Below are 16,791 nucleotides of genomic sequence, written 5' to 3' on the forward strand. Positions count from 1 at the left end.
TGGATTCAATTACCATCTGTTTTGTAGCTCAGACCTCTTTCCTGAGGTCCAGACCTATCTATCTAATTGGTGCCATATTTTCAAGTACTACAAGCACCTCATATTTAACAGAGACAACCAAACAGATTAGTTCTGTCGAAGAATGAGACTTGATTTCCTTAGTGTTTTTGTTTGTTCTTTTTGCCCTCATTCCTATGATTCCTTCTCTGCTTACTTCTGAATTACATTAATTATGCTTGAACTTCACCAGTACTCTGTACCTCTCTTACGAAATTTTTACTGTATGGTTTTAGTTGAATAGTTTTGTCTTACTTTGTTAATTTCAGTTCCATTAAGTGTATCGGTATCCTTTTATCTCCTGCATTTATCTCCTACCTCTCCCTAATGAATAAATATAACAAAACACATAAATGAATTCTAATGAATCTTTCCCAATATTTTTACTGACAGATTTTGGGGTGCATTAACAGAGGTAGGAGTACCCTGTTAACTCTTCTCATAATTTAAGCTAAAACTCAAAACACTTTCTTCTATCAAGTATCTCCTTCCTTCTGAAGTCTTCTTTAGGGGAGGCTGAAGCACCGCAGTCTTTTACCATCCCACTTTCCCAATGTTGGCATTTACTTCTTTAACACCTAAAACTGCATCATTTATCTGCTACCCCATACACTACTTGAAGGCAAGATCTGTCTTTACACTTTCAATACCTAGCAGACGGCCGGGTTCAGCAAATGTTTGCAGATCAAATGCATTAACGAGGCCACATTGGCCTCAAAAAACCACCTGCTGCCTTCTAAGAGGATTAGGGAGGTCCCACTGCCAGAGAAACTTCTTAAATGCTTGCCTCAGGACGGTTAGGATCCGAAAGGCTTTTTGACTTTCTTCCAGTTTAAAACGCTGTTACTAATATCCCGTCCTTCGAGAAACCTGCGCAAATACTAGGTCTCCATGGCATATACTAAAGTCAAGACACATCCGGTTCCTAACTCACATCTGCTCTGCGAAGGCCGGACTCCCCCAGACACCAGCTCAGAGGACGGCCCCGAGAGCAAGGGCGCATGCGCAGCAAGCAAACGCGCTGCGAATCTGGGATTTCCTCTAACCAGATGTCACTCAAGACAAGACGGCTCCGCCCTTTTCAAGATGGCGCTGCACTCAATGCGGAAAGCGCGTGAGTGCTGGAACTTCATCCGGGCACTTCATCAAGGACCCGACGCTGCTCCCGTTCCCCAGGTAACCAATGCTAGCCCTTCTTCCGCCGGTTTCCCATCTCGCTAGGTCCTTCTCGCCCCTTTCCTCCCTCCTTTTGCTTCACCCTCCCCGTTTTCTCTGGAGAGTACCGAGCTCTTCCGTTCCTAAGGTTGATTCACCTAAGACTGCCTTCCTACTCGGAACGTGAGGACGTTGCAAGGATACGCGTGACGTAACGCGCCCCTGGTGGGAGGTGCGCGCCGCCGCTTGCCCACTTGGCCTTAGTACCTTAGTCTCTGGGCGCCGTAGCTCCACTGTTGCTGGGCAACCCAGGAAGCTCTTTCCTGTGTGACGTTGTCAGACACCAGAGCGCTAGTCCATCCGGCACTGCCCTAGTCCTGATGTTGCTGTTTTTACTTTCCTTTCCCTAACAGTAAGCCAAGGTACCTGGCGGAGAAATTGGAGAAGACACCTCATTAGTAATTACTGTTAAGGAGGTGCACCCTCTTGGCATCCTCTCTCTGGCAGTGCGATACTTGAACAATGTCAATGTACCTTCCACTCTTTATTTCTCCCCATTGTCCGGAAGCAGACCTGTATCTAGAAGGTTCTATGAAGGAATTTAAGCAAGCTTTCCAAAGGTGTGGTCCTGTCTTGGTAGCACTGCTGTTACCAGGCTCCTCTGTCCATGGAATTCTCTAGGCAAGAATATTGGAGTGGGTTGCCATGCTCTCCTCCAGGGTATCTTCACAACCCAGGAACTGAACCCAAGGCTCCCGTATTGCAGGCGGATTCTTTACCATCTGAGCCACCAAGGAAGTGTGACATGACAAATCACGTTATCTCTCTGGACTTCCTTTCTTCAGCAAAATGGGTGGAGGAAGGGTTAGACTGATGACTGTTACTTCACGCTTTGAAAAATGAGTGGCTCCACGATAACGAAGCCAGAGTAAAGCAGTGATATTAATTATCAAAACCCAGATATAAATTCAACTTGCTTTTCTAATCATCCCATAATTACTTAACTTTCTGTACTTAAGTGTTCATAGATATTGGCCTAACCAGATCATTCTGCTGGCTGCTGCTGCTAAGTCGCTTCAGTCGTGTCCGACTCTGTGTGACGGCTCCCCCATCCCTGGGATTCTCCAGGCAAGAACACTGGAGTGGGTTGCCATTTCCTTCTCCAGTGCATGGAAGTAAAAAATGAAAGTGAAGTCACTCAGTCGTGTCTGACTCGTAGCAACCCCATGAACTGCAGCCTACCAGGCTCCTCCATCCATGGGATTTTCCAGGCAAGAGTACTGGAGTGGGGTGCCATTGCCTTCTCCGAGATTATTCTAAGAATAGAGTATATTACACAGGAAAGTTATTTATCAGAACAGTTTTCTAAATATTGTTTTAAATTGCAGGTGGCATAGTTAAGTAAGAATTGATTGCGAATTAGATAAATACAGCAAATATCCCTCTCTTTGAAGTTTGGAGATATGATTCTGTAGTGCCAGAATTGGTTGATTACTGGGAATTGTTGGCGGTCCGGTGGTTAGGACTCTGAGGTGTCACTGCTGAGGGTGTGGGTTCAATCCCTGGTGGGAGAACTAAGATCCCACAAGCAGAGGGTGCAGGGAGATTTGGTTGATTACTATAGTTATATACTATATTTCTAGGTAATAGTAGCATAATAAAACCTGTGAATCCAAAGTTACTAAATCTTAGACCCAAACTTCCTCTCATAACAAACTCAAGAGTTGTGAATGTCATTAGAAACAGAATCAAAGAGAAAAGAAAAACAAACTACAGTCTGCTAATGCTTGTCCCAGGAAGTTTAGGGCATTAAATCATTATAAACGCTAAATAATAGAATTTGAAATCTCTACTATTGTTTCAGTGGCATTTATGAATACAGTTATCTTAATCAACTGTTAATCTAGATTGTTTCAAGATGTAGATTCTTCGAAATAGTGTTCTCAAACCTTTAATTTAGCTTTTGGTAGAATACAAATTAAATATAGGAATGAGCACTTCTTAAAACATAATTCTACATGTAAATTTTAAAATTCTTTTTCAGATTCTTTTCCATTATGGCTTATTGCTGCATATGGGATGTAGTTCCCTGTGCTATACAGTAGGACCGTGTTGTTTATGTGTTTTATATATAGTAGTCTGTATTTGCTAATTCCAAATTCCTAATTTAGCCCTCCACTGCCTCCTATAATTTTCAGTCATTAAAAATGATGGTTTGAAGGACTAGTGCGGTCTTTTGAAAGACCAATTGAGAAAAGATACAAAATTACATTCACAGTGTCATTGTAATATTATATTTGCAAATAAATATTTATGTGAGTATCTATGTACAGGAAAAAGGACTAGAAAGAAACAACTGTTCTTAAATTTTTTGCTTTCTCTTTGGTCTTCCTAAGTAATGGATTAAAAGTGATTTAAGTGTTCTTCTTTAAGCTTTCTGTAGTTTTCACATGTTCTAAATTGAAGAGATACCACTCTCAGACCCAGAAAAAAGTCTTAAAACATAAATCTTCAGATGAATGCATAGCCATTATATCATCTGTGCTATTGTAGATCTCTGAGGGAGAGTTTGTGGGACAGTACTTGTCCCACAGTGCTGTTATTTAAAATGGCCTTAGAAAAGTTAGTAAAATGGCTTTAGAAAATGAAAAATTTATGGCCGTTTTTCCTGTATGTATCTTCTTTTTCACTTGAAAAGCTTCCTTTGAAGTCAAAGAGATTTTGTGAACAGATGCAGAAATATGTGAAGGAAGAATTGGATTCTTAAACCAGATGCATTAGACACTTTTATGATATCTCATAACCTTTGTAGAAAACAAAAATTATTTTGCAGGGCTATAATATAATGGAAAGAAACATATATTTATCACATGAATGATTCTATCAACAAGTAAGAAATAGCAATTTGCTTCTTATTAGTTTTGGCTGTACAGTTACTTCCTGAGGTGAGAAGCAAAAGTGGATGAACCATGGCAGTACTTTGCCAGTGTATTGAGATTCGTAGGTTGTTTTAATGATTTCCTATGAAAGCAAAATCTTGGTTAATAACCATGGCATTGGGGACCTTTAGTTATCTCAAGAGGAGGCTTTTGCCCTTCAAGGCTAAATGTAGAATCAAGTTTAAAATGAAAGCTAGAGAGAAAACAGAAATAATAGTGTATCAAGCCTTACTCATTATGAATGTCTACAATTTATATGAAAGCGGTTTATTTTGCCAGGTGTTATCTGACAGAAAACCATTGAAGTCTGACAAGATGAGAGTAGTTTCGGAGTCAGAGGAATGAAGATCTGACATTTTATGTTTAAACACTGATGGCATTAGGTAAATTTAAGCCTGTCATCTTTGACCAAACCCAGAATCCACACTTACTTAAGCACTAACTTATGATTGTATTGTGCAAAGAGTGAAATATTGACGGTTAGTAGACTTTTGCAAGAATAGTTGTGATCATTCAGGTGAAGTATAAAATGTCCACATTTTATCACTGTTGAACAACACACTTCTTATTAGCTGTCCCATCCTGGACTTGGCCCAGATTAACATACTGTTTCTACTGTTTATGGTCACTAAATGTGACCTATGGTTATTCAATGAAGGAATCATGCCTGCCAAAAAATAGGCAATGTATTAGATTTTTGATCTTGTGTTTAGTTCTTACAACAAGTCTTTTTTTTAAATCGCTCTTTTTTAAAAAGCATTAAAAAAAAAATCATTTGGGATAGAGTCGCAAAATTAGTACAGAGCATTCCTGTATATGCTTCACCAAGCAGCTTCATCTTGCATAATATACTTACCAAAGCCAAGAAATTAACATGGGACAATTGCAGATTTCACCGATTTTTCCACTAGTCTCCTGGCTTAGGATCAAATCTGGGATCCCATACTGCATTTAGTTGTCATGCCTCCCCCAGTCTATGGCACTTCCTCAGTTTTTCATGACCTTGGCCTTTTTGAAGAGAATTGGTTAATTATTTTGTAGAATGTCTCTCAGTTTGGGTTTGTCTGATATTTTTCTCATTAGACTGAGGTTAGACAAGAATCCTCTAGAATACTTCATAACAAGGCTTTAAGATAGGTATTAACACCTTATTTTAAGCATCCAGAAGTAGACTTTAGTTAAGTAACTTGCCTAATGTCACAAAGCTAATTAATTATGGAATTAGGATGGTAAAATTGACTGTTAGCATTTCATTCCAAATTTTGCAATTAGTATTTGTTGTTAGAGATTTCTGTGATCTTAATGGCATTATATTGGGATAGTGTCCCCAGTGACTCTTCCCTTTAGCTTTTCTCTGCCTTGTCCATTGTCTAACCGGCAACATGAACTAATCAGCCTGGAAAGCTGTCAGGACTGCTACGACCCTCTGGAAATTGTGCTAGCTGCTCACTGTGCCAGTTTGATTTGGCTACCTCCTCTCTGTGCTTTTCTTAAATAAGGATGTTGCATGGATGCACTCTAAAGTTCCTTTTAAGCTCAGTCTATGAGTCCATTTGGTTTTTTTTTTTTGGCTGTGGTGGGTCTTCATTAACTACACGTGGGCTTTTCTCTAGCTGCGGTGAGCAGAGGCTCCTCTTCTCTGTGCTGCCTGTGGCTTCTCTTGATGCAGAGGACGGGGCTCTGGATGCATGGGTTTAGTTACCCTGCACCATGTGGAATCCTTCTGGATCAAGGATCAAACCTGTATCCCCTGCATTGGCAGGCAGATTCTTAACCACTGGACCACCAGGGAAGTTCCGAGTCCATTTGTTTAAAATGCTATCTAGGTTAATTTTCCACGTGAACTGACTTAGCTTATTCAAAACAATAGTATTTAAAAATCTTTAAAAATCTCTTTGAGTAGCTGATGAAAACTGAGGATAACTGCTGAATATACAGAGGAGAAAGTGTGAATCAATGCTGAGCATTTATGCTAGCAGCCACAGTCAGGAAATGCTGAAGAGGGTGAGGCTGCTGACTGCCAGAATCTTTCTCAGTATATCTATTGCATGTCTACAGGTTACAGAACTGTCTGTGGAGGCTTATGCAAATGTGTGTGTATGTGTGAGAGCACGTGCATGCTAAGTTGCTTCAGTGGTGTCCAACTCTTTGCAACCCTATGGATCGTAGCCCATCAGGCTCCTCTGTCCATTGGATTCTCCAGGCAAGAGTACTGGAATGGGTTGCCATGCCCTCCTCCAGGGGATCTTCTCAACCAAGGGATCAAACCTGCATCTCTTACATCTCCTGCATTGGCAGGCAGGTTCTTTACCACTAACGCCAACTGGGAAGTCTCTTTCTATATATATCTGTACACACACACACACACACACACACATCTATTTGTATATTTAAGCATATATGTATGCATATCCTTATATCTTTCAGAGAGGGAACTAACAGTTAGCTAAGGCTTGTTATGTGCTAAGCCTTCTTACTATGTACTATACAGCTTTATCTTATTTACTTCTCACAAAAATCCTGTAAATATTATTCTATCCATTTTGTAAAACTGGAAACTAAGGTTTAAAGAGGTTAGGAAATATTCCCATCAGAGAGCTGGTAAATGGCAGTGCCAGGATTCCCACCCAGCCTTCCCTGAGCTCTTCCCACTTGACCAGTGATCTCTTATCAAATAAAATCCTATATGAATCCCTCTTAGATAAAGCAGATAAAAGTAGAGCATTTTTCTCAGAATGGGTGAAAATAATTGCAAATGAAGCAATTGACAAAGGACTAATCTCCAAAATATATTACTACAAGCAGCTCATGCAGCTCAATATCAGAAAAAGAAACAATGCGATCAAAAATGGGAGAAGACCTAAACAGACATTTCTCCAAAGAAGACATTCAGATGGCCAGTAAACACAAACAGTGCTCAACATTGCTCAGTATTAGAGAAATGCCAATCAAAACTACGATGAGGTATTACCTCCTACCAGTCAGAACAGACATCATCAAAAAATGTACAAGCAATAAATGCTGAAGAGGATGTGGAGAAAAGGGAACCGTCTGGCACAGTTGGTGGAAATGTAAACTGATGCAGCCACAGTGGAGAATAGTATGGAGATTTCTTTAAAAAATATAAGGATAAAACTACCATATGACCCAGCAGTCCCACAACTTGGGTTACACCCAGAGAAAGCCATAATTCAAAAAGACACAGTACCACAGTGTTCATTGCAGCACTACTTACTATTTGCAGCAGCTAGGCCATGGAAGCAGTCTAGGTACCCATCGACAAATGAATGGATAAACAAATTGGGGTACATATGTACAATGGAATATTACTCGGCCATAAAAAGGAATGAATTAGAGTCAGTTCTAGTGAGGTGGATGAACCTAGAGCCTGTTATACAGAGTGATGTGAATCAGAAAGAGAAAAATACTGTGTCTTAGTGAATATATATGAAATCTAGGGAAAATGGTAATGATGAACCTGTCTAAAGGGCAGAAATAGAGACAGAGAGAGCAGAAGACACAGAGGGTTGGACAAATTGAGACAGTAGCATTGGAACATATACATTACCATGTGTGAAATAGACAGCCAGTGGGAAATTGCTCTTATAACACAGGGAACTCAGCCCAGTGCTCTGTGACAACCTAGGAGAGTAGGAAGAAGGTTCAAGAGGGAGGGTACATATGTATACTTATGACTGAGTCACGTTGTCATATGTCAAAAACTAGCACAACATTGTAAAGCAATTATGCTCCAATTAAAAATGAGAAGAACTTTTCTGACTTAAGAAATACTAAAGTAGCTATGGCCCCACTTGCTTGGCCCCTCCTTCCCTCCACATACAGCCAGGGACTGCTAAGACAGTGCCACAGTGTCTTGGATTTCTTAAGATAAAGTTTGAAAAATACTTCATCTTCCTTAAATATCCAATTGAGTTTGTTGGCTTAGGACCACATATGATGGATGGATTTTTAAGGAGCTGCTCTATAAATGAGTTGATATGTATGTATTTTATTAATAAAATGCAACCTTTCTCCATTTATCTTAAGCTAGAGTATTTGAGATAATAGCAGTCAGTTTTCTTTCCTTTCTTCTTTCTTTTGTAGCTTCTTTCTTTCATCCAAACACAGTTTGCTTCTGCATAATATGCAGGTCTTATGCACAACCTAGCCTCTGTGCATGCATGCTACGTTGCTTCAGCTGTGTCTGACTCTATGTGAGCCTGTGGATTGTAGCCCGCCAGGCTTCTCTGTCCATGGGATTCTCCAGTCAAGAATACTGGAGTGGGTTGCCATGCCTTCCTCCAGGGGATCTTCCCCACCCAGGGATCGAGCCCAGATCTCTTATGTCTCCTGCACTGGCAGGCAAGTTGTTCACCACTCACCTGGCCTCTAGCCACCTCCCAAAGAGTACTTTCTTCAGCTCTGCTCTTGATCCTGTTTTACCACCGCCTATCAGGGGTTCAGGAATCTCTCTTCTATCAGCATGAGGCCTAAGCCTTCCTCCTGAATTTCCACAGGATAAATGTACAGGCTTACAATAGAAGCTGCTCTGCCCATGTGAGGCACTAGATGCAGAAAGATGATTTATAGGCACAGAGGTGATACATTGACTCCAGCATGACTGAATTTAACCCTGCTCAGGCATTAACAGTTTTCTCTCTATATCATTTCTTAGCAGTGAAAGTGAAGTGTCCGACTCTTTGCAACCCCATCAACTGTAGCCTACCAGGCTCCTCTGTCCACGGAATTTTCCAGGCAAGAGTACTGGAGTGGGTTGCCATTTCCTTCTCTAGGGGATCTTCCCAACCCAGGGATCAAACCCAGGTCTCCTGCATTATAGGCAGATGCTTTACCGTCTCAGCCACCAGGGAAGTCATACCCTACCTCTTATTCCCAGTCAGAAGCTTACACTTTTTCTTAACTACCCTGCTTACTGAGCAAAGCAGGGTCATATCTAGGTTCATCCCAACCCATCATCTGACTGTTTATGGTCTTGTAATCATTTACCAAAATTCATCTACAGCTCTATTTTTTCTTTGGCACAGTCTTCCTTGCATTGAGCCTACTTCTGGTTAGCTAAGAACTGCATTGTCGACTTTGCTTTTGTCTCTTCAAAAGCAGTTGACCACCCTGATTTCTAACCCACAGAGGTTCTCTCAATTTCCACTTTTACATTCCCTGCCCTCTAGGCTGGGACACCAACCAGTGGACAAACAGAGATGTCAGTTTCTCCTTTGCATTCCTGTCCTGGTGTTCTAGTGAAATTCTTCAGTCCCAGGTAACTCCACTGTGGATGGAGCCCCTAATGACCTTGGTTACACTGCTTCTTGTTTAAGGTTCTTGGGATAATGATTGTAGATTTTTCATCAGTGCTTTCAGAAACATAATATAACATAGCATATCACAAATAACAATTTTCAAGTGGAATCTGTTATTTTCATTAATAATATTCTGCTCTAATATAACACTTTGTAGTTTTCAGAATGCTTCCCATATTCTCCTTTAATCTTGAGGACAACATGCAATGTTTTGTTATTTAGCTATCTAAAATTTTTACTTATTGATTAAATTTTCATTGTATCTTCCCATTTTTTTATTATCATCATCATTTATTGTTAGAAGAATCCACTGTATATTTATTTGCCTTTCTCTAAAAAATAAGACAAAAAATTAGCTTCTATGGAACAACACATGGCCTTTTTAAACAGTCAGTTCTACATGTATTTCAGCAGGTGGGAAAACTTTTTAAAACAAAAGTATCCATGTTCTTTCAGTTATCCAAAATCTTGGAATTGTGGAGGCAAGCTTCAAGTGTGTTTCCTTGTAATATATATCCAAAGGAGGGTATGACTTTACAAATGCGTTCTTTAGTAACTAATAGTACATATATTAGTATGTACTAATATATGATATTGAGCATATTTAGTAACTAATAGTACATATATTAGTATGTACTAATATATGATATAGAGCATAATAAATTGAGCATCAGTGCATGCTCAATTTAGGATGATAAAAATAACTGGAACCAAATCAGCACAATATGAAGCTGTCCTGAGGTTGAATGTAACAATTCCCAGAAAAGAAGCCTGGCGATATTGACAGTTTCAATGATGAAATTTTCACTTCCCAGCAGCGGGGGTTTCTTGGAACTGTTTACATATTCAGTATTAGGACATTGCTAAAAAAGATAAACTGAGACACAGGATGGAGTCACCTTTGACCTGAGGCTCAGGCTGAGGACACAGAGGGGACCTGGCCATTCTCTGGAGCTCTCAACCAGCCGGGCCCAACTTTGAGCTGAAGCACAGGGAACTCCTGAGCAGTAGGGCTATTAAAAGCCACACAGCTCTTCTATGCTTGTCCTTTGTTTCTTCTTGGAAAGACTTTGTTCACTCTAGATATACATGTTTCTAGAGCAAAGAATGTTCAGAATTTTGCTTGGCCCTCAAAGAATTTTATTTATTTTTTACCAGTTCTGTAACTATGATGAATTAAATAAGTAAATGTCAGTATGCTTTAAAGTTTTAGTTCAATAGGTATTATTTTCTTATTTGTACTAAAATTAATTCAATGTTTAATTCATTCTGGGACCCTGGTCTGATGGGACTGTGACCATTTCAGTTATTACGGAATATGATGAGAAGGGAAATGATACCAGCACACTTTTATTGAGTGTTTACCATGTACCATACATTGTTTGAAGCACTTGACACGCATTAGCTTGTTTAATCCTAACAATGCAATGAGATCGTTGTTAATATTAGCCCCATTTTATAGATGAAGCTACTGAGAGGTTAAGTAGCTCACCCAAGGTCACATAGCAAGTGTCAGACCCAAGATGGTAACCCTAGGCAGTACTAATTCCAAATTCTGTGTACTAAATGTATTAAATGACGTTAAATTCTGAAGCAAATTACCCGTGTTAATACGCTGATAACTGCCATGCAAACTTTTAAATCTGTTCTGTGAAAGTCACTTATATATCTTGCCATGATAACATGCAGAGTAGAAATTGTAAATCATCCTCTGTTGTTGCTGAACTTACAGTCTTGTTTGGCTCAATGAGTTATGAGAAAGGAGCAAAGCTGTCTTATAAATTTATCTCCGTGTCTCTCTTTGGCTACTGCCACTAGGATTACCCTGTGTAAAATAAGGGCTTTTAACACATAAGTCCCTAGGTGCATGTAGGAAGTTGTGTTTATACACAGTCTATAGCTGCAAGGTCAACCTGTGCACAGCCCTGCAGGCAGAGGGGAGGTGGTGAGTGCTGAAGCTTATGGATGGCCAGGGGACCACTGTCTAGGGTCTAGTTGGGATTTATGGCTAGAATACTTTCTTCAAAAATAACAGAGGTGCAAAGTGAGAAGATGGGAAAGATTAAAGTAATTAGTGTTGTGGGGCATTTCTACAAGGAATGAGTAAGAATTTGATTCAAAAAATTCTCATTCCAAAACGTTCTTAGAGTCTATTATAAATTGAAGTGTTATTACTAATTAGTATATTAGTTGGGATGCTGTTGAGGCTTCACAATTAGCAACATTGAATAGAATTTATTTTACACACCAGACAAAGGGCTTCTCATGAACATTTCCTTATAACTCCCACAAATAGAAACTTTGCATGGACCATTCTATTTTATATTCATTCAGCCTCACTCTTTACTCTAATAGTTTGAGCCCCTTTTGGGGAGCAGGAGAATGTAATTGTGAAGGGAAATGGAGCTGTTTACTTAAATCCCTGATTTGGATTCCTGTCCTCCCAGGGGGAGAATGGTCTGAGCAGCCAGTTCATAAATTTACTGAAAGAGAAAAGAGCCTCTTGGGTTGGGGGTAAGTGTGCAGCGTGAAGGTGGAGTCCCAAGGGAGATGTTAAGGGCCAGATGATGTGGAGCCCTTGCCAATTCTGGGGAGAGAGCCAGGTTGGCCCTCCGTGGATACTGGTTACCTGGCCATCTTGGTTGTGAAGGAAATTCCTTCTGTGCAGGCAATATTGGCTTCTCCCATGGCTGGCATGTTTCCAGGCACCCCCATGCTGCCAAGCTGTGAAACTCAGTAACCCAGAGAAGCCAGTGTCTAGAGACTCAACAGCCATACAAACATTACACTTGTCATCTTAAACTTGACTGACCCCTCACGAAGAGGAAGTGTGGTAAAGCAGAAAGGACACGACTTTCGGGATCAGTCAGATTACATGCTAACTGTGTGATGTCAGGCAAGTTATGCAATCTCACTATACCTCAGTTTCCTCATCTGAAAAGTATTAATAGTAATACTCACATGGTAAAACTTTTATGTGGATTCAAAATTCTATCATATGTGTAAAGTCCCTTGGCCAGTGCACAGCACCTGGTGGGTCCTCTGTGCTTTATGATGGTTATGTCTTCAATAATATATAATTCTTCTCACCTACTTTGCTCTCCTTTACCTCTTACCAATCTTAAGAACCTTGTGATTCTTCTCATCTCCACACTATCCTTCCCCTTCAGTTCAGTTCAGTCGCTCAGTCGTGTCCGACTCTTTGCGACCCCATGAATCGCAGCACGCCAGGCCTCCCTGTCCATCACCAACTCCCAGAGTTCACCCAGACTCACGTCCATCGAGTCGGTGATGCCATCCAGCCATCTCATCCTCTGTCATCCCCTTCTCCTCCTGCCCCCAATCCCTCCCAGCATCAGAGTCTTTTCCAATGAGTCAACTCTTCGCATGAGGTGGCCAAAGTATTGGAATTTCAGCTTTAGCATCAGTCCTTCCAAAGAACACGCAGGACTGATCTCCTTCAGAATGGACTGGTTGGATCTCCTTGCAGTCCAAGGGACTCTCAAGAGTCTTCTCCAACACCACAGTTCAAAAGCATCAATTCTTCGGCGCTCAGCTTTCTTCACAGTCCAACTTTCACATCCATACATGACCACTGGAAAAACCATAGCCTTGACTAGACAGACCTTTGTTGGCAAAGTAATGTCTCTGCTTTTCAATATGCTATCTAGGTTGGTCATAACTTTTCCTTCCAAGGAGTAAGCGTCTTTTAATTTCATGGCTGCAATCACCATCTGCAGTGATTTTGGAGCCCCCCAAAAATAAAGTCTGACACTGTTCCCACTGTTTCCCCATCTATTTCCCATGAAGTGATGGGACCAGATGCCATGATCTTAGTTTTCTGAATGTTGAGCTTTAAGCCAACTTTTTCACTCTCCTCTTTCACTTTCATCAAGAGGCTTTTTAGTTCCTCTTCACTTTCTGCCATAAGGGTCAATCTGACTAGATTAACCTCCCCAAAGCAGTGTGCTAATGATGTTGTTCCCTTGTTCAGAAATCTTTGAGGGCTTCTCATAAAGTTTAGACTCCTTATAACCCCTCATTCCGACCTTCCTTTCACAGTCCAGATCCAAAACACTTCCCCAGGTCATTGCTGTCCTACCTACATGGATCCTCTGCCCTGGAGTTAATAGAATTTCCAGGTTTGCTCAGAGCTATTTCCTTTGACTTCTTTGTTAATGTCACTATCTCTCCTTGTAAAAACCTTTCTTCCCATTTAAATTTGTATGTACCATCAATCTTTAAAGAGTGGTGATTCTTTAAAATAAAAAACAAGCAAACAACAAAAACATAACTCATGTATGGAAAACTGTCCTTTAGCTGGAAATGATTGCTCCCATTTTGAAATTTTATAGGACTTTGTACCTTTCTTATAGAAATTAACAAATCCTTCCTTATATACTCTCTCTTCTTATGGACATTTGCTTTAAGACAGATGGAAAGCTTGATTTGGAGAAGGGGTTGTTTTTTATTCAGACTTTTTTGTGAACACTCCACCAGGAAACAGTTTATGATATATACATTATTTCACAGGTGCAGCTTCCGTTTTTCATAACTGTATCTAATTATACTGGGGTTTGCTACCTCTGTAAATTATACTAAAGTTTGTTACCTTTGTATATAGAAAAGCATAGACAAACTGAGAATTAAGATGAGAAGGTTTTATTTTGAGTGTAGTTTTGCCTCAAGAGACTGTCTAGTTCAATAAGCATGCATATTATCTATATAACAAATGACATCATGCTTTGTAGTATTAAAAGTATGCTTTCAACTCCTGAAGGAAGTAAAATGTTCATTTATTATGTCAGCATTGATACAATACAATTTTTCTTAATCATTCATTGTAAGTTCCTTTAAAGCAACCTGTGAAGGCATGCCTTAGGACCTTTGCTCTACAGATCTTGGTATGCTCTGCAGAGATACAGAAAACAGCCCTAAGTCTCATTGTACCGTTACACTGTGTAGACAATAAGGCCATTTGTAAGTGTCCCACCTGGGGGAGGAAATGGCAACCCATACCAGGAATCTTGCTGGGAAATCCCATGGATAGAGGAGTGTAGGTTACAGTCCATGGGGTTGCAAAAAACAGGCATGACTTAAGTGACTAAACAGCAGTAACAAGCTTCCCATCCAGTGCTATTCCATTTTTCTTTGGACCATGATAGAGTACAGTGGGGCTTCCCAGGTGGCTCAATGGTAAAGAATCTGCCTGCCAATGCAGGAAACTTGGGTTTGATCCCTGGGTTGGGAAGATCCCCTGGAGAAGTGAATGGTAATCCACTCTAGTATTCTTGCCTGGGGAATCCCATGGACAGAGGAACCTGGTGGACTATAGACCATGGGGTCATAAAGAGTCAGACACAACTGAGTGACTGAGCACGCACACACACACACACACACACGAGAGTACAGTAGTATGGTTCAAGAAGAATTTATATCTACATTACAAAGAACTTATGTTTTCTTCTTTTAAAATGGCCTATTGACATTTTAGTAGTTGTTAAGGAAAGCTTATTGTTATACTTCCTTACCAATTTATCATTTACATGTTTAATAAAACCCCAAATCAACCTAGCATAATCACAGAACTGTTTTATGATAGGATGTCTTGTCTGTTAGATGGGGTTTAGTTGCAGCATCTTCCTGATAAGTTCGTGACTACAGTGGCCAAACATCTTGTTAAACCCAGGATGAGTTGTACCCATCAATCTTTAAAATGTCTTGGAAATTCCAATGTTTCAGCATCCACATGACATCTCCCACATTGTTTTTCACATTCTAAAATAGAACAGAAATGCTTTAGCAGACCATGTGTCCTTAATTTTGATTGGGAATATATTAACATATCTATGACTCAAACAGAGACACAGCTTTCCCCTCATCTTATTTTTCTGTTTAAATAGCAGACTTTTGGTCAGTGTTCCGTGACTCCTGTCTTCCTGAAAGTCAAATGCCTGCCTTCACACTGACTGTAGAGAGAGGGTCATCCAGCTTCCATGTGGACCACATGTAAGAAGGAAGGGGGAGAGAAAAAAGGGACTCTTCCAAAAAAAAAAAAATAACAAAGCCAAGATCCCTGACAAGATAGCTGTCAGCTGAGTAGCACTTTAAATTATGTGTTTAGAGAGATCATCAAGAAAAGCACATAAAGTAGGAAAAATAATTTTCAAAAATATAGCAGTTTTTAACCCTTCATAGTGTTAAACTGAGAGAGAGAGACCAGAGTTGAAAAATCCAACAGAGATATGAGAGAAGAATCATTAAATTGTGGGTCAAAGGATTCCAAGAGTGTAGAGAATTTCAAAGGAAAAATGAAGAGCAAAATAGTGCTATAGTATGATACAAACTAAAAATTACCTCTCAGGGTTTATAATTGGTGTATCACTAATGATATTAGCAACAACAACAGCTTTAGAAGTTATTGGTGCAAATTAATGAGATGAGAGGTGAGGAAGTTGGGACTGCTCTTGTGAGGAGCCTAAATGAGAATGACGTGCCAGAGAGGGAGAATGGAGCTTTAAAGAATGGTCTGACCAAGAGAATTGTTTGGAGGTAAGGTCTTTGGGGATGGTGGAGACTTGAGCATGATTGCAGGAGCCAGTAAAGATGGAGAGATTGCAGATACAGGAAAGAGATGGAAAGAAATGCACTCCAGAGCAAATGATTGAACATCAGGAGAAACAGATAAACTCTGAGGCTGGGAGAAAGGGGGTAGAGATGACTGTGGGTCTAGATGAGTTTGGGGTGGGGAATTCAGGAACCCTAAAACCTGATGGGTATAAATTCCCTCAGGGAGCTTCAGTCCTGAGATAATGGAATCAGGTAGTGGTTTAGTGGATAAGCACTGAAAGTCAGACTGCCTGGGTTCAAAGTCAAGTTCTATTTGGTAATTGGAAGTCTTTGGGCAAGTTACTGACATCTATTCCTCATTTTCCTCATCTGCAAGATGAGTTAAAAGCTTGAACTCCATAGGCAGACTGCCAGAGTTTGGAGCTAGTAAGCTTTCCTTCCAGCTAGCAATATGTACTTGGCAAGTTGTTTAACTTTTCTATACCTTAACTTCTTCATCTGTAAAATGGAGACAATAAAAATGTCTACCTCCCAGAATTACTGTGAGGATTAAGTGAGTTAATATTTATGTGTCTGGAGCAGTACCAGGCACATCGTTAATACTACGTACGTTTTTAAAAATGGTTCATTAAGCAGTGTTGAGAATCTAGGGCCTAAGAAACTGTAATTTAAATTTATGGGTAGATTCTACATTGTTTTAAGATTTCTCACCAAAAGTGCTCAGCTACCAAAATATGTAAGTGAAGAATGAG

At 40.1% G+C, this 16,791-nt stretch overlaps 1 protein-coding gene across 4 annotated transcripts in view; it reads left to right on the forward strand.

Annotated features, from left to right (window-relative positions):
- The first annotated feature begins 1,116 nt into the window (after positions 1-1,116).
- The window catches only part of WARS2 (tryptophanyl tRNA synthetase 2, mitochondrial), a 94,712-nt gene continuing 79,037 nt past the window's right edge, over positions 1,117-16,791 (forward strand). For 2 of the 4 annotated variants that reach the window (XM_006049363.3, XM_044944486.1), the window contains exon 1: positions 1,117-1,233. In XM_006049363.3, the coding sequence (XP_006049425.3) occupies positions 1,144-1,233 (90 nt within the window). In that variant the 5' untranslated portion in view covers positions 1,117-1,143. The remainder of the gene's footprint in view (positions 1,234-16,791) is intronic. The other 2 variants (XM_044944485.2, XM_025288013.2) reach the window with 2 other exon arrangements.

The sequence above is a fragment of the Bubalus bubalis genome, chromosome 6 (genome assembly GCF_019923935.1).
Source record: "Bubalus bubalis isolate 160015118507 breed Murrah chromosome 6, NDDB_SH_1, whole genome shotgun sequence".
In the NCBI taxonomy this organism is placed as follows: Eukaryota; Metazoa; Chordata; class Mammalia; order Artiodactyla; family Bovidae; genus Bubalus; species Bubalus bubalis.